This window comes from Salvelinus alpinus, chromosome 9 (genome assembly GCF_045679555.1).
Source record: "Salvelinus alpinus chromosome 9, SLU_Salpinus.1, whole genome shotgun sequence".
Classification (NCBI taxonomy): domain Eukaryota; kingdom Metazoa; phylum Chordata; class Actinopteri; order Salmoniformes; family Salmonidae; genus Salvelinus; species Salvelinus alpinus.
In genome coordinates, this window is record NC_092094.1 from 35108693 (window position 1) to 35134023 (window position 25331).

The following is a 25331-nucleotide window of genomic DNA, read 5'->3' on the forward strand; positions in this document are numbered from 1 at the left end:
AACAATGGATGTGCACAAATTGGCGGGAGAGAGACGTGCATTGTGCAGCCACATTCCCATTCTTGGACTATGCCACCCCCGTAGCCTCCGCAATGGATTAGTTCACTGAGATGGGCGTGAATACGACGGGTGTCTCGTGTGCCATAAAATAATAGTGTGTGTGTATATTTGCTACTGCTCGACAATTTTTTGTTGTTGTTGTTGATCAACAGCCTGTTGACCAAACAATCGACCAGTCGAATAATTGGTCACACCTAATTAGTATCCCATGACTATTTGGATGTAAGTGCATGACATTTATTTAGTTGTATCGTTCAATTCAGTGGTGTTTGTATTTGTCATTATTATGTTGCCAAATAATTTTCTGTGTTGTCAGTATTGTGTTCTTTCTATTTTCATGCGTTTGTGCTTGTCTAAAGTGGCTCATTAGGAGTTCCAGCCGGACTGAGCTGGTCTTCAGAACTTTAGTTTGTTTAGATATCTGATCAAACCTGGCTAACCAGATCACCCTAAGCCAGGCGTAGAGCCATAATAAGCCCAAAGGGTGAACTTGTGGTATTTCTGTGTTATAAGAAATACCTGGAAGAGTGATGACTCTGAGGAGGAGCAGGAGGAGGAGGAGGATGCCAGCAGTGCAGACAGTGAGCAGGAAGAGAAAGTTAGATCCAGACGACTTCCTGCTAGAAGGTAAGGATGTAGTGAAGCCTGGCCTTCAGACTGCTAATCTGTACACTTTCGTTTACATTGTGTGAAATCAGAAACTAGCTATATTAGAGTTTTTTTGGCTTTCAAAGTGCTGAATGACTGGGCTTCTTTTTAGCCTTCAGTCACTAACAAAATATGAAATCTGTAAATTCAAATCTGATAATTGTGAAACTTTCTATGTATTTATTACTGAGCATTTAATGTTGTATCAACTATGATATGCATTCTACTATTCTATATTGCAGTGAATATTTGAATTTAGACTCAGAAGGATGACAAAAAAATAACAGGTAAAAATCCCAAAGTCAACCAAAATGATGTTCTGATGAAAGCTCGCAACATACCAGCTACATGGCCCAAAAATCAGGCGATGTCTTATTAGTGTTTTTGCAGTGTCATTTTTGTGGGTTGACTTTATGATTTCCCCCAATTGAGCACTTAGTGCTCTAAAGGCATTTAATGAAGACGTTCACCTGTAACCTTATCACCAATATTATTAATTTTGCTGAGGTCGGAGGTTTGGAAGCTGTCTTAAGGCCATTGGTGTGAGTCAGGTTGTTAGGAGGCACTATAGTCAGCTAGAGCTGTTAGTGGAAAAACTAGTAAGTAGGATGTCTTGCAGAGTGGCTTTAGAAGTGGTATACATGTGTGTATTTGACTCAATATTTTAGACCACAGACCAAATCATCTACAGTCAAAAAACAGCAGCCTCCAAAGGCAAGGAAAACCAGGAAACAAGAGTCATCTGTGGAGGAAGATGATGATGATGACGATGATGAAGATACCCCAAAGAGACAAACCCGGCGAAGGGTGGCGGCCAAAGTCAGGTATGTCATTGTTTCACTAGTTCAATCTAAAATATGAAGGAAAGTGTTGCTGTTCCACCTTGCTTCTGTCACATTACTTTGCATTACATGCGTTGTGTTGGTTTGTTCCAGTTACAAGGAGGACCAGAATGACTTTGAGACAGACTCTGACGACCTGATAGAGATGGAGGGAGCTGAGGTGGAGCCGGAAGATGACAGCGAGACCATTGAGAAGATCATGGACACCAGAACAGGCAAAAAAGGAGGTGATGCATCCTCACTTGGTATCTTATTGTCAGTATCTCACCTGTATCTAGTTAGACATTGCCAGCAGGTGTTGAAAGAGAAGGCAAAGATCTTGTGGCTAGCAGAAGAAGTGATGATATTACCCTGATATATGAGACATGTTTACTAGAGGCTGCTGCCTGGTTAGGAATTTAAACTGTGAATAAAAATCAGATATTGAAAATATTTATGTCAGAATTCTGTGCGTGTATCTATTTTAGCCTGTGGGGCTTCCACTACCCAGTATGCTGTGGAGGAAAACGGGGACCCCGGAGCAGACTATGAGCCTGAGAAGGATGAAGGAGAGACCCATTACCTGATCAAGTGGAAAGGCTGGTCCTATATCCACAACACCTGGGAGAGCATCGACTCCCTCACTCAACAGAAGGTCAAGGGACTGAAGAAACTAGAGAACTTCAAGAAGAAAAACGATGAGCTCAATGCTTGGTGAGGGTTTGTTTTGTACACATAGCTACATACCACTGATGTTTTACCTTTCACTGTTGATGAGTTCTGTTACTTACTGACACTGATTGTCTTCCAAAGGTTGAACAAAGCATCCCCTGAGGATTCAGAATACTACAACTGCCAACAAGAGCTAACCACTGACTTAAATAAGCAGTTCCAAATTTTGGAAAGAGTCATTGGTAAAAATAAAAAATAAACTAAACTCCTTTTGAAATTTAGTCTTCATTCACTTGCAGCAATGGTTCAACAATTAAATTAGATTTATTTGACAAAATGTGATTATTACAACAGACTTACCCTCTTGCTTATCAAAAATATTTCACATACTGTATCATATATTTAGAGAACTGGTGTAATCAAAAATAATTTTTCCCAGCGACTAAAACAGGGAAGACACAGGGACCGTCTGATTTCCCTTGTAAGTTCCTCATATCCTCATCAACATTATCATGATCATATCTTCATCATTATCATACTCAGCACATTTTGATTCTGAAAAGCACTTCAACTAAAGATGATGTTTTCACTGTATATCAGCTCACAGCCACAAGAATGCGTCGTCGTCCAATGAGCCAGAGTACCTGTGTAAGTGGATGGGCCTGCCCTATTCAGAGTGCAGCTGGGAGGATGGAGCTCTGCTGGGGAAGAAGTTCCAGCACTGTATAGACAGCTTCACCAACAGGAACTCCAGCAAAACAGTCCCCTCCAAAGACTGCAAAGTGAGTGAGGAAAGTGTCCCGACTAGATGGATTGCACATGGTATCCTATCACAAATGTTTTATTTAAAGTTGACTATCAGCTAGAACACAAGCACTACAGCTATAGTCATTTTAGAACAGTGCAGTGATTTTCTAACTCTAATTTCAGGTGCTGAAACAGAGGCCCAGATTTGTTGCACTGAAGAACCAGCCATTGTACATTGGGGATGAGAACCTGCAGCTGAGAGATTACCAACTAGATGGACTGAACTGGCTGGCTCACTCCTGGTGCAGGTACACGTCAAGTCACGAGGAATGCTGTATTGAGAAACAGATTATTATGGTTTGGAACATCACATTTAGTGGATATACTGATGCTTTACTGAGGTGTACTGTCAATTACCTGCCATTTAGATAGTTCGAATGTAATTTTTGTAAAAACACTAATTTACACTAAGACTCCATGGTCCGTGTTTTTCAGGTGCAATAGTGTGATCCTGGCTGATGAGATGGGTCTGGGGAAAACCATCCAGACCATCTCATTCCTTTCCTACCTGTTCCACCATCACCAGCTGTATGGGCCCTCTCTGGTGGTGGTGCCCTTGTCCACCGTCACCTCCTGGCAGAGAGAGTTTGACACCTGGGCCCCCGACATGAACGTGGTGGTCTACCTGGGAGATGTGATGAGCAGGAAATCGGTATGGAAATCTGCTCTTTATAGAACTCTAAAGAAGCGTCGTGATCTTGTGTCCAACCAAAAGTAAACGTTCCCCAATGCTTTGCTTTTGTGTTGAACAGATCCGTGACTATGAGTGGGTATGCCATCAGACGAAGAGAATAAAGTTCAATGCACTTATAACCACGTATGAAATTCTACTGAAAGACAAGGTAAGGCATCAGTATTGCTTGGAAGTATTTTCATACAGTTTAGATATGAGCTTGGATTTGTATTTGCCAAAATAGTACACATTCTTTATTTTTATGTAAATAAAAAGTGAATTCTTTGATTGAATGCAACTCTCCGCTCACTCAATTGGTGTGATCTGTCCATAGGCAGTATTGGGGAACATAAACTGGGCCTTCCTGGGTGTGGACGAAGCTCACAGGCTGAAGAATGATGACTCCCTGTTGTACAAAACCCTGATCGAGTTCCGGTCCAACCACAGACTTCTAATCACAGGGACACCACTGCAGAACTCTCTCAAAGAGCTGTGGTCCCTTCTGCACTTCCTCATGCCTGACAAGTATGCACTTCTCTCTATTAAATACATCAGATAAACTTTGGCAAATTCAGACTTTGAGAAGAACAGCCTATACATTTATTTTCATTTACAGTAATCTTATCCCAATCCAATTGTACTTTTCCCCCTCCTGAAGGTTTGAGAATTGGGAAGATTTTGAAAGCGACCATGGTAAAGGGACTGACAATGGCTACCAGAGCCTCCACAAAGTCCTTGAGCCCTTCCTCCTGAGGCGTGTCAAGAAGGATGTGGAGAAATCCCTGCCTGCCAAGGTAGAACAGATCCTCCGTGTGGACATGTCCGCCGTGCAGAAGCAGTACTACAAGTATGTTCCCTCATGTAGCTTTTCTCTATCAATGTTTGCCAGTCTGGACAGATGATTTGAGCAGTATCTAAACTGTCTTACTCCTTGTCATTGACGTTAACTGGTGATGTGTTTGGTGATTGTTTCAGGTGGATTCTGACCAGGAACTTCAGAGCCTTGCAGAAAGGCACCCGAGGCAGCTCCTCTGGTTTCCTCAACATCGTCATGGAACTGAAGAAGTGCACTAACCATGGTTTCCTCATCAGGCAGCCCGAGGAGGAGTGTAACACTCAACAGGAGCACCTGCAGGTAGGACCAGCAATAAGAGCTCAGCTCAACGCATTAAAAGGTGTGTTATGTGAATTAGTCTCTACCTTGCAAATGATAAGACTGTGAACTAATTATCTCCCCTGTTTTTGCTGTTTTGAATGTTGAGAAATACATTGATTAAAATGGAATAGCACGATTCCATGCAACCCACACTAATGTATTGGTTTGTTTAGCGGTGGAGAACAGATTTGACCTCTTACCTTGTGTGAATCTCAGGCGTTGGTGAGGGGCAGTGGGAAGCTGGTGCTACTGGACAAGCTGCTGACCAGACTTCGGGAGAGGGGCAACCGAGTCCTCATCTTCTCCCAGATGGTGCGGATGTTGGACATCCTGGCTGAGTACCTGGCCCTGAAGCGTTACCCATTCCAGGTAGGGTTTAACACAGCCCAGGGTATGGCAAGGCAGCAGTGCTACCCATTCCAGGTAGGGTATAACACAGCCCAGGGGATGGCAAGGCAGCAGTGCTACCCATTCCAGGTAGGGTATAACACAGCCCAGGGGATGGCAAGGCAGCAGCGGTACCCATTTCAGGTAGGGTATAACACAGCCCAGGGGATGGCAAGGCAGCAGCGCTACCCATTCCAGGTAGGGTATAATACAGCCCAGGGTATGGCAAGGCAGCAGCGCTACCCATTCCAGGTAGGGTATAACACAGCCCAGGGTATGGCAAGGCAGCAGCGCTACCCATTCCAGGTAGGGTATAACACAGCCCAGGGTATGGCAAGGCAGCAGCGCTACCCATTCCAGGTAGGGTATAACACAGCCCAGGGGATGGTAAGGCAGCAGCGCTACCCATTCCAGGTAGGGTATAACACAGCCCAGGGTATGGCAAGGCAGCAGCGCTACCCATTCCAGGTAGGGTATAACACAGCCCAGGGTATGGCAAGACAGCAGCGCTACCCATTCCAGGTAGGGTATAACACAGCCCAGGGGATGGTAAGGCAGCAGCGCTACCCATTCCAGGTAGGGTATAACACAGCCCAGGTGATGGCAAGGCAGCAGTGCTACCCATTCCAGGTAGGGTATAACACAGCCCAGGGGATGGCAAGGCAGCAGTGCTACCCATTCCAGGTAGGGTATAACACAGCCCAGGGTATGGCAAGGCAGCAGCGCTACCCATTCCAGGTAGGGTATAACACAGCCCAGGGTATGGCAAGGCAGCAGCGCTACCCATTCCAGGTAGGGTATAACACAGCCCAGGGGATGGTAAGGCAGCAGCGCTACCCATTCCAGGTAGGGTATAACACAGCCCAGGGTATGGCAAGGCAGCAGCGCTACCCATTCCAGGTAGGGTATAACACAGCCCAGGGTATGGCAAGACAGCAGCGCTACCCATTCCAGGTAGGGTATAACACAGCCCAGGGGATGGTAAGGCAGCAGCGCTACCCATTCCAGGTAGGGTATAACACAGCCCAGGTGATGGCAAGGCAGCAGTGCTACCCATTCCAGGTAGGGTATAACACAGCCCAGGGGATGGCAAGGCAGCAGTGCTACCCATTCCAGGTAGGGTATAACACAGCCCAGGGGATGGCAAGGCAGCAGTGCTACCCATTCCAGGTAGGGTATAACACAGCCCAGGGGATGGTAAGGCAGCAGTGCTACCCATTCCAGGTAGGGTATAACACAGCCCAGGGGATGGCAAGGCAGCAGCGCTACCCATTCCAGGTAGGGTATAACACAGCCCAGGGGATGGTAAGGCAGCAGTGCTACCCATTCCAGGTAGGGTATAACACAGCCCAGGGGATGGTAAGGCAGCAGTGCTACCCATTCCAGGTAGGGTATAACACAGCCCAGGGTATGGCAAGGCAGCAGCGCTACCCATTCCAGGTAGGGTATAACACAGCCCAGGGGATGGTAAGGCAGCAGTGCTACCCATTCCAGGTAGGGTATAACACAGCCCAGGGTATGGCAAGGCAGCAGTGCTACCCATTCCAGGTAGGGTATAACACAGCCCAGGGGATGGTAAGGCAGCAGTGCTACCCATTCCAGGTAGGGTATAACACAGCCCAGGGGATGGTAAGGCAGCAGGTCCAAACCTTCAGTAGTCTACCTCCTGTTGTTCTTGTATTCAGTATGACTTCTCCTTGTTAGTTCTTTTACATCTCCATTATATGTTTTGTTTATTCCATGTGTAACTCTGTGTTGTATATCTCAAACTGCTATGTTTTATCTTGGCCAGGTCGCAGTTGCAAATGAGAACTTGTTCTCAACTAGCCTACCTGGTTAAATAAAGGTGAAATAAAAAAAGTTAAAAAAAAAAAAGTGTTATTCCATATTTATTATATTGACTTAGTGAGGGCGTTTACATTAGAGGTGCCGTTGAGATATTGGAGCAGTGTTGGCGTCAACTCTGGTGTTAACCGGCTCATGTGTCAGTTTTGCAGCACACATGCACTGGCAGTGTTAGTGTATATGGTTATTTTTATCCTCAAGTTATTTTTGATGTGGACTGGCTGGTCCCCAAAGCCAGAGTGCACACTGTCTTCATGCTGGGCTTTAGCATGGTTAAATCACTGTAGACATAGTTTTACTGCTGTATTGCTCTTTGACAATATGCTGCTTGCCTGATGGATCGTATAATGGCATGTATAGCTGAGCGTTGCTCAGTGGCATCTTAGGGCGGAGGGCGTTTCGGCAAGGTTCCAAGGTTTGAGGTCTCTCCTTCCCTCTCTTCTCAGCGCCTGGATGGTTCCATAAAGGGAGAAATACGAAAACAGGCACTTGACCACTTTAATGCTGAAGGCTCTGAGGTATGTAATCGGAACTATGTGATGTTTTAGCTGTTGCAGATTGGAGGGGTTGATCATTTCAGTGTTTGTCAGCTCTGGATCTGCGTCAGGGCTTAGTTATGTTTCAGTTACTCTGAATGATTATGCGCAAGGAGATGTATATATCGTCAAGATTACCATATTGATACTAGAATCTCAATTTCTTTGAGTGTTAGGATTTTCCACGTAGAAGTTATGATATTCTGTTAAGAATTTTTTATTTTTAAGAAGTGATAACAACATATCTAATTACCCATACAATTAAAGCCACATTAACAATTATCACTCTTGACATGTTTTTCAACTTCAAGCATTTAATCCCTTTGCGATGTTCATCAGGTCGGCTCTGATGCACTATGTAAGGTGGTTAGTTTTTTTAATATAATAATTTCTCCTCTCTGTCCAGGACTTCTGTTTCCTGCTGTCCACCAGGGCTGGAGGGCTGGGGATCAACCTGGCATCTGCAGACACTGTGGTCATCTTCGACTCTGACTGGAATCCTCAGAACGACCTGCAGGCTCAGGCCAGGGCTCACAGGATTGGCCAGAAGAAACAGGTAACCACAAGTAGACCCATAGTGATTAGTATGGAGGGCAGGCTTGGCTAAGCACAAGCTGACTTGATTCTGCTAACTTGAGCAGAGCCGTCATGGAAATGTTGGTCTTAGCCAAATTTCCAAGTAAGACACAAGCATATCGCTACGCCTGCAATAACATCTGCTAAATATGTGAATGTGACCAATTAACATTTGATTTGATTGAAATATCTCCTTGTCTCAATGAACAGGTGAATATCTATCGCTTAGTCACAAAGGGATCTGTGGAGGAAGAAATTATTGAGCGAGCCAAGAAGAAGATGGTTTTGGACCATCTTGTCATTCAGAGAATGGACACCACTGGTCGAACTGTATTGGATAACAACTCTGGAAATTCTAAGTAAGGAAACTTTAACATGGAATCTGTTAGTCTGGATATAGCTTTATGTTTGACTAGTAACTCCTGAAAACATGAGGTTCCTCAGATTCTTAACAACATCAACTTCTTTTCACAGTTCCAACCCATTCAACAAAGATGAGTTGACTGCCATCCTGAAGTTTGGAGCTGAAGATCTGTTCAAAGAGGCAGAAGGAGAGGAGACTGAACCTACGGTACATAGAGAGACACATTTCTATTGATTATGTGCTTTGAAAAGAGTTGAAACTGGTGTTTCGTAAGAGTATTAATGACAGAATTTCATACTTCCATATTTACCAAATGTCTGTGTTACTTGTAATTTACCTTGTGCTGTTCTCTTTTGGCCCTTGCAGGAGATGGATATTGATGAGATCTTGCGGTTGGCTGAAACCAGAGAAAGCGACCACGGATCATGTGCCACAGATGAGCTGCTCTCTCAGTTCAAGGTACCTAGAAGTTGATCCAACTCTGAGCCTGATTTGAACAAAATCTGCAGGAATACCTTTAGCTACTACACTAGCCACTCTACTCCCAGTCTCAGACCAGTACATGTGTTCTGTGTTCCTCCAGGTGGCCAACTTCTCCAACATGGAGGAGAGTGCTCCAGACCTGGTGGAGCGCACGGTGCCTGACTGGGACGACATCATCCCTGAGGACCAGAGGCAGAAGCTGGAGGAGGAGCAGAAGCAGAAGGAGATGGAGGACATCTACATGCTGCCCAGGAGCAGGAGCTCCAACAAGAGGGTAAGCAGGAGAGAACATATATATATATATATACACACACACACACACACACACACACACATCTCACGTTAGTTCTTCTCTCTAGAGCAGGAGCGCTATGTGACTGCTCCATGGTGCAGCACAGTTGGCTGTGTGTGTGTGAAGGGGCTTTCCTAGTGTGCTGCTGAGCTGTGTACTCTACTACTCTCAGTCAGGGGGATATGATGGGGTGGTCATGAGTAATGAGGTTTTTACTGCCTGCCTCGGTGTAGGGGATTCCACTGTATGTGAAGCTTCCCTTAATAAATTATTAGGTTTTATTTCAGTGGGTCTTTCTATCGCACAGATAATACCCTCTCCTGTTGAATATCTAAATTCATGAAATGCATGGAAGAGTCATCTCGAAATGTTTCAATATGGAGATAAATTATTATTATTGATGATTAGATTTGATCATGATTTTATTTCTTATTATTGTAAACACGCATAATTTAAGCATTCAGAAGTATCCATAACACAAAAAGGCACTTGGCAACTACATTCAGTAGGAATTAGGTTTTGCTTGTTGTGTCTGAAGGTTGTCTTGTGTCTTGCAGCCCCAGGCTAACGACAGTGACAGTGACATTGGCTCCAAGCTGAAGCACCGTTCCTCAGGCTCTGAGAGCGAGACGGACGACAGCGGCGATGACAAGAAGCCAAAGAGGAGAGGCAGGCCCAGAGCCCGCAAGAACAACGTGGAGGGTTTTACTGATGCAGAGATCCGCAGGTACAGTATGTAGGTGTCTTTATACATTAAACCGAATGGTTTCTCAATGTTTCATTAAATGGTTAAGGTTAATGTTTTACTCTTTCCTTTATCAGGTTCATCAAGGCTTACAAGAAATTTGCAGCTCCGCTTGAAAGGCTGGAGTGCATTGCCCGGGACTCTGAGCTGGTGGAAAAATCCCAGGCAGACCTGAAGAGACTGGGAGAGCTGATCCACAACAGCTGTGTGACGGCTGTCCAAGAGCACGAAGAGCACCTCAGAGAGAACCCCAGTGAAGGTGTGACATTCTGACTGTGCAAGACTCCGTTTTTGGGGAATTATGGCTAACAAGTGTGTTGTAATGTTTTTACTCATGTACACCCTGTTCCTTTAGCCAAAGGTCCTGGGAAGCGCAGAGGTATAAACATCAAGATCTCAGGAGTGCAGGTCAATGCCAAGTCCATCATTCAGCATGAGGAGGAGTTTGAGCCACTGCACAAAGTTGTGCCAGCTAATCCTGCTGAGAGAAACAAGTAAGATACCATTGCAGGTATATCTGAGGCATGTGAAACATTTTATCAGATGAATATGCACAGAAAATAAATATTCCTATACGGGTTGATAATGGTAGATTTGGACACTAATAAGTGAGTAAATCGAAACGCAGTGGCTGTACAGTAACATGCTATACATGACGACAAAGCTTAGGGTCTCCGCTTCACAGCTCTGTATGGGTTTTGACTGACAGCCGTTCTGAACTTGAGCCTCTACGTGCAACTTGAAGTTGCAGATTGCGATTTTGTAATAGATTTTGAATTGCGTAAACAACAGTAATTATGTGATGGGGATTTAGGGCTGTGTTCAAAACAACTACAAGTGTGCTTACTCTAGTTCATCAACTGCGTAGCTAGGAGAGCTCAAAAAAATAAAAATATTTGAAGACTTCTTTGAGTCATAAAAGTGCATTAAAATTACGTAGGAACTGTGCACACTTTGTAGAGGTGTGTGGCTACTTGGAGACACCAGTTTGATCTCTCACTCAAACCCTTGTCATTTTTTTTGTCTTATGTTGCAACTACCCCAAATTTCTAAGAGAATTCTTACCATGTTTACTGAGTATTTTCAGATTTCGTTATCAACAAATACGTCTAATACAGTAAATGTAAAATCCACATAAAATCAACAGTGTAATTTTTGGATTGTCTTGTCAGGTGAACTGTTGTCTACCTTTAGTCTAATAATTTACCATAATCTCCAAACTGTTCCCTATTGATTGCTACCATGGTTATGCATTTCCATATTTTTTCTGTTAGAAACATTTCAATGTATCCCTATCCATATAGGCCAATTCTCACGACTGTAAAGGGTTAAAGTTGTAACAACTGATGCAGACACCAGAGCATCATCTTGATGGGCAGCAGTAGCAGAGGGTTTGACCACCTCTCCTCCTCCTTCCTGCCATAGGTTCCAACTGACCTGCAGAGTGAAGGTGCCTCACTTTGACGTGGACTGGGATCTGCAGGATGACACTCAACTGTTGCTGGGGGTCTATGAGCATGGCTACGGCAACTGGGATCTGATGAAGACCGATCCGGATCTCAAACTTGCAGACAAGGTAACATCAATGTCAGAATCAAATATTTCTCAGATAGCTGTGGAACTCAAAGCGGTGTGGGTGCATTTTATTCTTCTGGTAACAAATTGTATTCAAATCTGTATTCCAGATTATCCCCGATGACCCAGACAAGAAACCCCAAGGGAAGCAGTTGCAGGGCAGAGTGGACTATCTTCTGAAGACGTTGAAGAAAGAAGTGGACAGTAAAGATGTCACTAAGGACGAGGTAAGCAAAGACCTCGCTGCTCTGTTTATCAGGACCATAGGGAATGGTAATGCCTATGCATCTGAACCCCTTGGATTATCTATATGCAAATCCATTCAGTAATGCTCTTCCTTACATTCTGTCTGGTATTGGTCTCTTCACAATAGAGCACATATCCCCTTGGCTGATCATATCTCCCTCCCTCAGGTCAAAGTGAAGCAGAAGAAGCCTCGCGTGAAGAAAGAGAACAAGGCCCCTAAAGATGAGCAGGGAAATTACATTTCCTCCCCTCGCCTGTCAGACAACCCCTCCGAGGAAGGGGAGGTGAGGGTAAGTCACCTCGAAAGACCCAGCACAACCTGCCTATAAAAACCACCTGCCTTTTCACAAGGGAATTTCCTGTTGGTTACAGAATACCAGGATAGAGAACACAATGGCAACATGATGCAGTCTTTGTAATCCACCAGAACTGGTTTACTTATTTACCTTTCTGCTTTTTATTTAACCAGGATGACGGGACAGAAAAAACTCCCTCAAAGAAGAGACAGAAGAAAAAGGATAACAAAGAGAACAAAGAAAAACAGGGAACTCATAAAAAAGAGGTGGAAAAAGACAAAAAACGTCCCAAGACAAAAAAAGAAAAGGTACTTTAGCAGTCGTGAACTTTATGCATTGTGCTGCGGTAGTATACAATTTCACACCCACTAACCTTTCCTGTGTCTGAACAAATGGGGAACTTTTGTTAGATGGATGGATGAACAGATTAGGTTATCAGATTGTTCTTGGACCAGCAGGTTGAAGTGTCGCTGTGCAGGTGTTTGTGTGAAGATCTGTGTTGCCCTGCTGAGTGGTGTCTGTTGTTTGTCTGTGTTTCAGGCTAAAGGAGCCAAAGGGAAGAAGCCCCAGGGGCCGGTCCACATTACTGCTGGAAGTGACCCTGTTCCCATCGGAGAGGATGACGACGAGCTGGACCAGGAGACCTTCAGCATTGTGAGTTATTACACCATGTCCCTACTGACGTGGACAGGATAAGGATATATTATTCACAACATACAAGACTAATGTAGGTGTTAATAACATTTTACATTTAAGCAATAAGGCCCGAGGGGGTGTGGTTATATGACCACGACTAAGGGCTGTTCTTAGCAGTGTTATATTGGCCATATAACACAAACCCCCGAGGTGCCTTGTTGCTATTATAAACTGGTTACCAACGTAATTAGAACAGTAAACAATTTGTTTTGCGTCAAAACGTTGGTAAATTGTCTCTCATACCATGGCTTTCAGGAGCCAAACTAGTTATTTAGCAGACGCTTTTATCCAGAGCAATTTGTAAGTCGCTCTGGATAAGAGCGTCTGCTAAATGACTTAAATGTAAATGTAATAAGAGCAATTACACACCAGATTTTTCACCTAGTCGGCTTGGGGATTCGAACCAGTGACCTTTCAGTTTCTGGCCCAACACTGAACCGCTAGGCTACCTGCCGCCAACCATAAGCCATTTAACGTGTCAAACATAATGGAGGTGCCGTTACAAATGTAAGATCTTCATTTGATCACTCTTTTGTTGTTGAGAATTGTCCTGCACAGCAGGAAATGCAAACTTGTAGTGTGTTTTAGTTTTTATAAGGTTTCTAAAGTTTGTAATTTCAACTTTGAAATCTGACTTGATTTGCCCTAATGAAAAATGTTTAAATCCCTGCAAAAAATGTCATTAATTATAATCCACATAATAATTCACATTTACTGTTGCTGCAGGATTATTGTCCTGTTGTAGCTAACTGGATCAAATTCAGATCCTACATCTGTACAGCAGGGGATAATTGAAACATATGGATCATTTTTGACTAAGAGCTCGCTTTTACTTAGCTGAGTAAACTGTGTGTGTCTGTCCAGTGTAAGGAGCGCATGAGGCTGGTGAAGAAGGCTCTGAAACAGCTGGATAAGCCTGACGAGGGCTTGTCTGTTCAGGAGCAGCTCCAACACACGCGCACCTGCCTGCTGAAGATAGGAGACCGCATCACTGAGTGTCTTAAAGCCTACAGCGACCCAGAGCATGTCAAAACATGGCGTCGGTAAGCCCTCATTCAACCACAAGATAGTTGTGAAGGTTTGATTATGAAACCTACTCCGTGGTCATTTAGGTCAGTCTTATGTTTTTAATTGTGATACCATTTGAGTTTCATTAAAATCGTTCTCCATATTAAGGGTAACTCTTACTAAGATGTCTCTTTGTTTGGCAGGAATCTCTGGATTTTTGTGTCCAAGTTCACAGAGTTCGGAGCGAGGAAGCTTCACAAGCTGTACAAGATGGCACAGAAGAAGCGGTCTCAGGAGGAGGAGGTGAGCTGATTTCTTTTCTCCCAGTATCAAAACTAGTGCTGAGCGATAAACCGATCTTTCGCTTTTTCCCGGTTATTAAACAACTAATTGCCCGGCAGCGGTTCAATTATTTGAATTCCATTTCGTTTTTTTGTGTGTTTTTTTGTGAGCCTAAATATACAACCTAGTTTAGCGCAGAAACTTGGTAATCAACTACAATGGCCGTAATCATTGCGCCATTTTTTCCCCAGACGGATCAGACAGAAAGAGGCGAAGCTAGAGGGTTACACTCTCGCCAAATCTGTCCAAAATAAACCCAATGCATTTCTGTGGGCTTATTTTGGACCTGAACTTTTAGCCTGCCTTTTGGATGACGACTACCATTATCAGGGCATTGACATGAGCATCTCATCATTGTATACAAATCTCTGGACGGATACACTTTTACACCCGCTACGTTAGATTCACACAGAACGCATGTGAGCAAAATGTACACAACATAACGACGAGGGACAGAGACACTTTGAAGAACTAGTGAAACTATTTTGACAAAACAGCTCTGCGGCATGAGCAGGCTAGCTAAATAGGATTACTAAAGACTGTGCAGTATGGGGAGTGCATAACATTAGATGGCCTGGCTGGCTGACTGTTAATGCCTGAGATGAGATGATTACTTTTAAGGAATGAAAAAGAATGGTCATCAAATTCCTATTTTTCTATTGATGTCTATACAATGTGGACCTGATGGAGACAATGGAGTATCTTCTATGTTTTGCCAATTGAATGTTTGCAATTTTTTGCTTTGAAATTTCCATTAAAATGTCTAAAATCATTATACGTCATTATTTCATAATACATTATTATTTTTTTATGTTTATTGAAACTGAAAACCATGATTACTTTTTAAGAATCAAAATGACCTCCAAAAGCATTAATCGCTCAGCACTAATCAAAACTTGTAACAAGTACAGTCAGCCAATCATTTATCTGATCTTTTTGCTCAGTCCTCTGCTTAACCCTTCCATTGTCCTTTGCTCATTTTCAGAAGGAGCATAGAAAAAAGGGGGATGACACGTCGGGCAAGAAGAAGTCTTTCAGAGCAGAGGCGTCTAGTTCCAGTCGAGACTCCACCGGCACCCAGCCATTGTCTAAGTCTCATCCAGGCATGCCTCATCCCTCTCCCACATCCCCCCAAGGTCACCACAGAGAAGGCTATAACAAATCCAACAACAGACACTTTGGAAATGATGGTAAGAGCTGTTTATTTGGTCTTATCAAATCTGAAGTATACAATTCTACAACTTGGCAGCAATTGTGAGGAGTTCTAATTTTACAAATGAGCACAACATATCTCATGGCCCACTGTATTTTATCTCATGATGACAGATCGAGGAGATTGGCAGAGAGATCGTAAATACAACTACCCTGGAAATAGCAACCAATCCTGGCAAGGCGAGCGACATCATCCATATGACGCCCATCGGTATAAGGACCATCACTATGGAGACCGTCGTCCACGTGAAGACTCCTACCGCAGTAGCTGTAGTAGTTACCGTAGCGGCAGCAGCAACTCCACGCGGAAGAGGCCATATGACCAGTATGACAACGACCAGGATCACAGGGACCGCCGGGCCTATTACGACAGGTGAGAAACACTCACAATTAGGCCTCATCTTTACAAACCCAATGATGTCTAGATTTTGTATTGTCAGTATTGGAATGTAATGCTAAAACCATAACTGTTGTGGTACCTTGTAGCTCTGTAGTAGTAAGCTTTGTAAGACATCATCCCTCTCACTTCAGACATCCAGACGCGAAGCGGAGACGGGGCGATGACTTCCGTCCTCCCCAAGACTTCAGGAGTGGAGGAGGCCATCCCCAGGACTTCAGGGGGAGGATGCTGGAGCAAAGGGGGCCAACAGGGCAAGAACACTTCACCCGGCCCTATCCAGACAACCCTCCCCTGCTGGACCCACACTCCCCACAGGCTCAGAAGTCCCCCCAGGACTCGCGCTCGCCAAACGCAGAGCGGACTGCAGAGCATAAAGCAGCAGGGGCTGATTTAAACTGGAACAACAGGAAGACATGAGGCCTGTCACTGACTGGAAAGATGTTGTGTCCAGGTGAGGAACACAGTGGTGATACTGAAGGACAGGTCTGGGCTGGCTAGACTCACTGTTTCGCTTGGCCAGACATAACCTCAGTCGTAAACGGAATTGACAAATACTCTGTTTACCAGCAAACACCAAACTCTCCACATCCCTCCCCCAGGTGTGATTGTGGTAACGATCTGTGTCTGTGCCCATGTAGAAAAGTGTTCGACATTACGAAATATGTATCACACTAAGAAATGTTTTTGTTGTTGAAATGACAGATAATCAGTCAGTGTTAGTGATGAGTCTGTAGAATGCCTGTGGATAGTTAGTCCTATGGACTATTATGTGGGGAGATTACGATGCCCGAAAGGTTGATGATGACTGATCTGGAAACATTGAAGTGTCTGAAGTATTTGGCCTTTTTAAATGTTAGCGGTATGGTATTATTCCCAAACACTTTGGTTATTTTTTTGAGTTTAGCTTTATGCCATTATAATAATAAAAGTAATGTTTATTCATCTTGACCTGGTTATGAAACTATCATAATTTCATAAAGATATGCCCCTTCTTTCCTGAATCAAAATAAGTGCATTCTTCTGTCTAAATTGAAGACGAATAGTAAGTTAGTCACGCCAGTACCTAGTTCTCAGAATTGCTATTTAAAATGTTTTAATGAGCATTTGTCATTAGTGTTGATAATCATTCTTCTGTAAAGACATTCATTGCCATTGTCTTTTTTTTGTTTATGATAACCACTGACCCGCTAATAAGTTAAGGACCTAATGAGAAGGACATGTTTATAAACATTATTTAAGGTAATTTGTTGTGTAAAGCTTCAGAAGAACACTGACTGTTAAAGCTATCCCTAACAACGTTTATTTGTAAATGTGCAAAGAATTTGCCATTTAAACCATATTTCTCTCTATCCTATGTATGAATGGTACTTTTGCATCTTACATTGCACAATTAGTACTGCACTCTACTGGCTTATTCAACCCGTAAAAGTATTGTGCTATGTTTGAGAAGAATCTGGAAATCATTTTTTCATTTTCTATAGTTAAGGTTATGCGATTCCCAGTGACAGCAGTGTAACCACTGATAGATTTTCTAAGGGACACTTGAGTGTTTACGGATGTGGTTGATGACAAGCTGTTATTGGTCATTCTGTTTTAGTGCCAAACCAGAGACTGGCCCTGCTGTGGTTCTTATGATTTCTGGTGTGCTTCTCCAGTTGTGCCTTATTTCTGTGTATATTTTCATACTGTATATCCTACTGGACACATGTCAATTCAACGTAATTTAATTGAAATGACATGGAAACAACTTTGATTCAACCAGTGTGTGTGCCCAGTGGGATGGGTTATGGACATTACTGTACTCTACTACAGAGATGATGCAGTATTAAACAGTCATGTTTTGAGATTGTTCTCAATGGATGATTGTGTAACGTGGCATGCTTGTTAAGCGAAGACTGGTGGTGGGAACAAAATGATATTGTTTGTCATGTTCTTCTGCAACTCTCCAAAAGATCTTGGGAAAAATGATTTACACAGATGAATCAGTGTTATGTCCTCTGTGGGCAGATCTGTTAGAAGGAATAGCCAACCAACACAACCTTCCTTTTCTCCACGCTACAGTCCCTGGACCTGTGTTCTTGAAAACAAGCCTAAATAATTTATATTTGTGAGAGCCACTCCACGTGAAATATACTGTCAATATGTTTATAGTCATATGTATTAAACTTTGCTACATTATAAAACATATGTCCACTGATTCATCCAGTATAGTCTAAGACCTAAAGGCATCCATCCGCATGCTTCACATCTGGGACAGTTCGTGCATATATTATGACAAGTTTGTGTATGTATGTCTAGTTGAAGTCGGAAGTTTACATCCACTTAGGTTGGAGTCATTAAAACTCATTTTTCAACTACTCCACAAATTTCTTGTTAACAAACTGTAGTTTTGGCAAGTCTGTTAGGACATCTACTTTCTGCATGACACATGTAATTTTTCCAACAATTGTTTACAGACAGATTATTTCACTTATAATTCACTGTATCACAATTCCAGTGTGTCAGAAATGTACATACACTAAGTTGACTGTGCCTTTAAACAGCTTGGAAAATTGTCATGTCTTTAGAAGCTTCTGATAGGCTAATTGACAATATTTGAGTCAATTGAAGGTGTACATGTGGATGGATTTCAAGGCATACCTTCAAACTCAGTGCCTCATTGCTTGACATCATGGGAAAATCAAAAGAAATCAGTCAAGACCTCAAGTCTGGTTCATCCTTGGGAGAAATTTCCAAACACCTGAAGGTACCACGTTCATCCGTACAAACAATAGTACGCAAGTATAAACACCATGGGACCTCGCATCTGTCATACCGCTCAGGAAGGAGACGCATTCTATTCTCTCCTAGAAATGAACATACTTTTGTGCGAAAAGTGCAAATCAATCCCAGAACAGCAAAGGACCTTGTGAAGATGCTGGAGGAAACCGGTACAAAAGTATCTAGATCCACAGTAAAACGAGTCCTATATTGACGTCTCAGCAAGGAAGAAGCCGCTGCTCCAAAACCGCCATAAAAAAGCCAGACTACGGTTTGCAGCTACACATGGGGACAAAGACTGTACTTTTTGGAGAAATGTCCTCTGGTCTGATGAAACAAAAATAGAGCTGTTTGGCCATATTGACCATTATGTTTGGAGGGAAAAGGGGGAGGCTTGCAAGCCGAAGAACCCCTTCCCAAACGTGAAGCACGTCGGTGGCTGCATCATGTTGTGGGGGTGCTTTGCTGCAGGAGGGACTGGTGCACTTCAAAAAATAGATGGCATGAGGGGGAAATTATGTGGATATATTGAAGCAACACCTCAAGACATCAGTCAGGAAGTTAAAGCTTGGTCGCAAATGGGTCTTCCAAATGGACAATGACCCCAAGCAAACATCCAAAGTTGTGGCAAAATGGCTTAAGGACAACAAAGTCAAGGTATTGGAGTTGCCATCACAAAGCCCTGACCTCAATCCTATAGAAAATTTGTGGGCAGAACTGAAAAGGCGTGTGTGAGCAAGGAGGCTTACAAACCTGACTCGGTTACACCAGCTCTGTCAGGAGGAATGGACCAAAATTCCCCCAACGTATTGTGGAAGGCTACCTGAAACGTTTGACCCAAGTTAAACAATGTAAAGGCAATGCAACCACATACTAATTGAGTGTATAAACTTCTGACCCACTGGGAATGTGATGAAAGAAATAAAAGCTGAAATAAATCATTCTCTACTATTATTCTGACATTTCACATTCTTAAAATAACGTGGTGATCCTAACTGACCTAAGACAGGGAATTTTTACTTGGATTAAATGTCAGAAATTGTGAAACTGAGTTTAAATGTATTTGGCTAAGGTGCATGTAAACTTCCGACTTCAACTGTATGTACCAGTCAAAAGTTTGGACACCTACTCATTCAAGAGGTTCTTTATTTTCACTATTTACTACATTGTAGAATAATAGTGCCGTCTTCACTATGACATACCACATATGAAATTATGTAGTAACCAAAAAAGTGTTCAGCAAATCTAAATATATTTTATATTTGAGGTTCTTCAAGGTAGCCACCCTTTGCCTTGACAGCTTTGCCCACTCTTGGCATTCTCTCAACCAGCTTCACCTGGAATGCTTTTCTAACAGTCTTGAAGAAGTTCCCACATATGCTTTTCCTTCACTCTGCTGTCCAACTCATCCCAAACCATCTCAATTGGGTTGAGGTCGGGTGATTGTGGAGGGCAGGTCATCTGATACAGCACTCCATCACTCTCCTTGGTCATATAGCCCTTACACAGCCTGGGTGTGTTGGGTCATTGTCCTGTTGAAAAACAGACTGCAGAATGCTGTGGTAGCCATGCTGTTTAAGTGTGCCTTGAATTCTAAATAAATCACTGACAGTGTCACCAGTAAAGCATCATCACACATACTTCACGATGGGAACCACACATGCAGAGATCATCTGTTCACCTACTCTGCGTCTCACAAAGACATCTCAAATGTGGACTCATCAGACCAAAGGACAGGTTTTGACCGGTCTAATGTCCATTGCTCGTGTTTCTTGGCCCCTGCAAGTCTCTTCTTATTATTGGTGTCCTTTAGTAGTGGTTTCTTTGCAGCAATTCAACCATGAAGGCCTGATTCACGCAGTCTCCTCTGAACAGTTGATGTTGAGATGTGTGAACTCTGAAGCATTTATTTGGACTGCAGTTAACTCTGAGTTAACTCTAGGTCTTCCTTTCCTGTGGCAGTCCTCATGAGAGCCAGTTTCATCATAGCGCTTGATGGTTTTTGTGACTGCAGTTGAAGAACCTATCTAAGTTCTTGAAATGTTCCGGATTGACTGACCTTCATGTCTTATAGTAACGATGGACTGTCGTTTCTGTGTTAATTTGTGATGTTCTTGCCATAATACGGACTTGGTCTTTTACCGAATAGGGTATCTTATGTATACCAGCCCTCCCTTGTCACAACACAACTGATTGGCTCAAATGCATTAAAGAAGGAAAGAAATTCCACAAATTCACTTTTAACAAGGCACACCTGTTAATTGAAATGAATTCCAGGTGACTACCTCATGAAGCTGGATGAGAGTGTGCAAAGCTGTCATCTTTTATTAGATTTTTTATTTTATTTAACTAGGCAAAGGGTGGCGACTTTAAAGAATCTCATAAAATATATTTTGATTTGTTTAACACTTTTTTGGTTACTACATGATTCCATATGTGTTATTTCATAGTTTTGATGTCTTTATCATTTTACAATGTAGAAAATAGTAAAAAGAAAGAAAAACGATGGAATGAGTGTCCAAACTTTTGACTGATACTGTGTATATATTGTAATGAAACAGCAGGGAGCAGGTCTCGAACCCTCGACCTTCTAGCCCCGAGGTCCGGCGCGCTATCGACTGTGCCGCAAAAGCATGCTCAAACGGTAGAGTCGATATCCGCGCTTATAAACCCAGGGTCGTTAATATATACAGTGGGGCAAAAAAGTATTTAGTCAGCCACCAATTGTGCAAGTTCTCCCACTTAAAAAGATGAGAGAGGCCTGTAATTTTCATCATAGGTACACTTCAACTATGACAGACAAAATGAGGGGAAAAAATCCAGAAAATCACATTGTAGGATTTTTAATGAATTTATTTGCAAATTATGGTGGAAAATAAGTATTTGGTCAATAACAAAAGTTTATCTCAATACTTTGTTATATACCCTTTGTTGGCAATGACAGAGGTCAAACGTTTTCTGTAAGTCTTCACAAGGTTTTCACACACTGTTGCTGCTATTTTGGCCCATTCCTCCATGCAGATCTCTAGAGCAGTGATGTTTTGGGGCTGTTGCTGGGCAACACAGACTTTCAACTCCCTCCAAAGATGTTCTATGGGGTTGAGATCTGGAGACTGGCTAGGCCACTCCAGGACCTTGAAATGCTTCTTACGAAGCCCGGGCGGTGTGTTTGGGATCATTGTCATGCTGAAAGACCCAGCCACGTTTCATCTTCAATGCCCTTGCTGATGGTAGGCTTTGTTACTTTGGTCCCAGCTCTCTGCAGGTCATTCACTAGGTCCCCCCCGTGTGGTTCTGGGATTTTTGCTCACCGTTCTTGTGATCATTTTGACCCCACGGGGTGAGATCTTGCGTGGAGCCCCAGATCGAGGGAGATTATCAGTGGTCTTGTATGTGTTCCATTTCCTAATAATTGCTCCCACAGTTGATTTATTCAAACCAAGCTGCTTACCTATTGCAGATTCAGTCTTCCCAGCCTGGTGCAGGTCTACAATTTTGTTTCTGATGTCCTTTGACAGCTCTTTGGTCTTGGCCATAGTGGAGTTTGGAGTGTGACTGTTTGAGGTTGTGGACAGGTGTCTTTTATACTGATAACAAGTTCAAACAGGTGCCATTAATACAGGTAACGAGTGGAGGACAGAGGAGCCTCTTAAAGAAGAAGTTACAGGTCCGTGAGAGCCAGAAATCTTGCTTGTTTGTAGGTGACCAAATACTTATTTTCCACCATAATTTGCAAATAAATTCATTAAAAATCCTACAATGTGATTTTCTGGATTTTTTTTCTTCTCATTTTGTCTGTCATAGTTGAAGTGTACCTATGATGAAAATTACAGGCCTCATCTTTTTAAGTGGGAGAACTTGCACAATTGGTGGCTGACTAAATACTTTTTTGCCCCACTGTATATATATATATTTTTTTTTTCGTTTTGGTCTCCGACGAGGGTTTTTTCGGCTGTCCGTGCACACAAAACAATTTCTTGAGGCAAGCCGAATTTCGGTATCTGAAGTCGACGACGGTCAATAGTAGGAATTCTTCAATTAAGTGTTGTCATTGAGATGACTCGTTTTCATGCACACGTTTCACTTGAGAAATACTGCACCAAACATTTTAATGTAAAATTGCGCAACAAATTTCTTGAGTCATCTTAGATTGACTATTTTGAGTAAGTCTATACCGACTACGGCGTCTCAAGACAGACAAACTGCTATTGACACTTTCATGTTTTTAAAGCGAAGGTCTTTTAAGGGAATTATGCGAGCGCACTCAAGGCCTCCGCATGCTTTGGTTCGGCTGGCTAACAGTCTGACACTTGTAATTGGGCCTCAGCCTAAAACGGTCTGATTATAAAAAAATGTCTTTGCCTTTGGGGATCTTGATCCTCCCCACAACAATTATGCTAATACATAAAACATACATGGCTATCACTACAAGCATCCACCTGGATTATTATGGTTTATCAAGCACTGTTGTATGATAAGAATGTCAGGGCTCCCCAGGGCTGTTTTTTAAATGTATTCATATGCTTACACCAGGTGGCAGTGTAACGAAGCAAATCAAGTAGCCTAACCTCCTTCACTGGAAATCTAGATATGTTTTTTTTTTTTTAAATGCTCTTCATTGGTTAGTTAGTGTTTCGTTATCACTATGAAACAAAGTAAGAGGTTTACCACAAGAAAGAGACATCACCCAAAAGTTAGCAAGACATCTTTTATTTAATAAATAATTTACAATATAAACAGTTGGTGTGTCACACCGCTTTTGTCCTACATACAAACACAGTTTGATCTTTCTGGCTTCTGCCATTCGGCCAAGTGTTTTAATGCCATATTTTCTACCGTTACAAATCTGACAACCTCTATTCACAATCAAGTTCAAACCAAGTAAGAGCTAAGTGAAAAGAACATAAAGTGCTTTAAAATTAAAAACATGAACACCAGAAAAAGGGACACTTTCTTGTATTCCCTTTTTAGATATCCACCTGGATGGAATCCAGGTTAACTTGTCTGCTCCTGAGCAAGCAAATGAATGCTCTGAAACTACAGTAACCAGGATAGGATCCCTGCCATTGATAGATAGCTGAACACTATCCCCTAAAGACCCTAAAGCTTTGTGGTGTTCACGTTTTCATCAAATTATTTTAAAATAAAAAGGTCACATTCACCAAACCCTTTCTGATATTCAAAACTGTAGTGAAATTCAATACAGATAAAATACAATATTTTACACACAAACGTATATACAATCTCACATTACACATGTAGAACCATATAGAAAACTCAAAATACAAGTTACATCTATAAAAACAAGATTCAATGTTACAATCATGTTTGTTTATTTGAACAACTTTTTTTTGCCAGACTAAGAACAAACTGTACCAGTACATGTAGTTAGGCCTGCCAAACACTTCAGTGTAGGGATATATTACCTTGTTAAGTTGTTGGATAGATGAGTACTAAGGGAATGGTCAAATCTAAATATATTCTACCGAGATTAAATAGAAGGGGGAAAAATAAAGCAAATCGTCTGACAAGGTAGTATCCTTTACGCTTTACTTGGTATACAACAAATAATTAAAATAAAGATCAAACCAGAATTTAGGTTAAATGTCTTGTTCATAAATAGCAGGCCTTCGGGGTATTAGTACCTCAGCCTCAAGATTTAGGCTTACTGGTGAATGACATTATTACTATGAACACAAACAAGCAATAGGGAAACTACAACAAATCAAAATGGTACTGTAGATGTATGCACATCACACGGGTCCTGCATATGACTAGAGGTACAATTCAAAACCGAAAACTGACAGCTTATTTGCCATATGCTGCTCTGAATATGTCTATCCACTAAGATCATTTAGCACCTTCCAGCGTTCTACACAATCAAAAGTTAAAATACTTAGGCTTAGATTCAATCAGATCAAGCATTAACCCGCGCTACATCACACATGCAAGTGTTCGAACTTGAAACAGCTGCATAGGATTTCTATTAATGCGACTCGGCGCATCCAATGGCAATGTACGCAATAGGTATAACGCCGGGTGCTGCTTTTGGATTTGACAGCTATTCCAGCCATTCCAATGAGCCCGTCCTCCTATAGCGCCTCCCACCAGCCTCCTCTGATACAGGACCTACTCTCTGCTCTCTACAGAGTGGTCAGAAAGACTATCTTTCTCAAACCAAATACATGGCCATGATACCTACATCTGCGTGGAACTGTTGACTGCCTAGAAAAAGATAAATAACTCACGAAAGACCTGTAGAAATCAATTTCTTGGCCATGGTACATGTTGGTTTGTTGATTGATCGGTTGAATGAAGGGATGAGATATACTCTGTAAACGTGATCTGGGTTTCTGCATTATCTGTGCCCTTGGTAAAGTTTGTAAAGGGCTGTTTTCTTATGAACATCTTAATTACACCCTATACAAAAAATACATTTATCATAATTAACACTTTAAACGCCAATATTCAAGACAGCCTGTTCTGGCGGACACACTAAACCACAGAGGGGCACAACCACACACACACACACAATCTTACAAAAGACCTGGCGTTATGACCTATTAACCTCCACAGCAGACTAGACTGTCACTCGCTGCTTTGACATCCTTTTGGCCCGAGTACTTTCTCCAAAAAGCTCTGGCTTTTCCAAAGCTGGAAACTCATCAAACAGTGAGTTCCTTCTGGACAGACATTAACAAAAGCCCCTGTCATGTCCTCTAGCCCAGACC

The 25331-nt window shown here is 42.5% G+C and overlaps 1 protein-coding gene across 3 annotated transcripts in view; it reads left to right on the top strand.

Annotated features, from left to right (window-relative positions):
* LOC139584705 (chromodomain-helicase-DNA-binding protein 2-like) overlaps positions 1-16788 on the top strand; it is a 29159-nt gene extending 12371 nt beyond the window's left edge. For 2 of the 3 annotated variants that reach the window (XM_071416848.1, XM_071416846.1), the window contains exons 6-38: positions 574-687; positions 1377-1532; positions 1644-1777; positions 2018-2243; positions 2343-2443; positions 2641-2682; positions 2802-2983; positions 3132-3256; positions 3444-3660; positions 3761-3850; positions 4016-4206; positions 4340-4528; positions 4657-4816; positions 5054-5206; positions 7516-7587; positions 8012-8161; positions 8392-8540; positions 8656-8752; positions 8912-9004; positions 9129-9302; positions 9878-10056; positions 10143-10324; positions 10421-10559; positions 11491-11641; positions 11751-11867; positions 12054-12176; positions 12356-12490; positions 12723-12836; positions 13743-13921; positions 14090-14189; positions 15214-15418; positions 15555-15813; positions 15972-16788. In XM_071416848.1, coding sequence (XP_071272949.1) covers positions 574-687; positions 1377-1532; positions 1644-1777; positions 2018-2243; positions 2343-2443; positions 2641-2682; positions 2802-2983; positions 3132-3256; positions 3444-3660; positions 3761-3850; positions 4016-4206; positions 4340-4528; positions 4657-4816; positions 5054-5206; positions 7516-7587; positions 8012-8161; positions 8392-8540; positions 8656-8752; positions 8912-9004; positions 9129-9302; positions 9878-10056; positions 10143-10324; positions 10421-10559; positions 11491-11641; positions 11751-11867; positions 12054-12176; positions 12356-12490; positions 12723-12836; positions 13743-13921; positions 14090-14189; positions 15214-15418; positions 15555-15813; positions 15972-16257 — 4984 coding nt within the window. In that variant the 3' untranslated portion in view covers positions 16258-16788. The remainder of the gene's footprint in view (positions 1-573; positions 688-1376; positions 1533-1643; positions 1778-2017; positions 2244-2342; positions 2444-2640; positions 2683-2801; positions 2984-3131; positions 3257-3443; positions 3661-3760; positions 3851-4015; positions 4207-4339; positions 4529-4656; positions 4817-5053; positions 5207-7515; positions 7588-8011; positions 8162-8391; positions 8541-8655; positions 8753-8911; positions 9005-9128; positions 9303-9877; positions 10057-10142; positions 10325-10420; positions 10560-11490; positions 11642-11750; positions 11868-12053; positions 12177-12355; positions 12491-12722; positions 12837-13742; positions 13922-14089; positions 14190-15213; positions 15419-15554; positions 15814-15971) is intronic. The other variant, XM_071416849.1, reaches the window with a different exon arrangement.
* The last annotated feature ends 8543 nt before the right edge of the window (positions 16789-25331 follow it).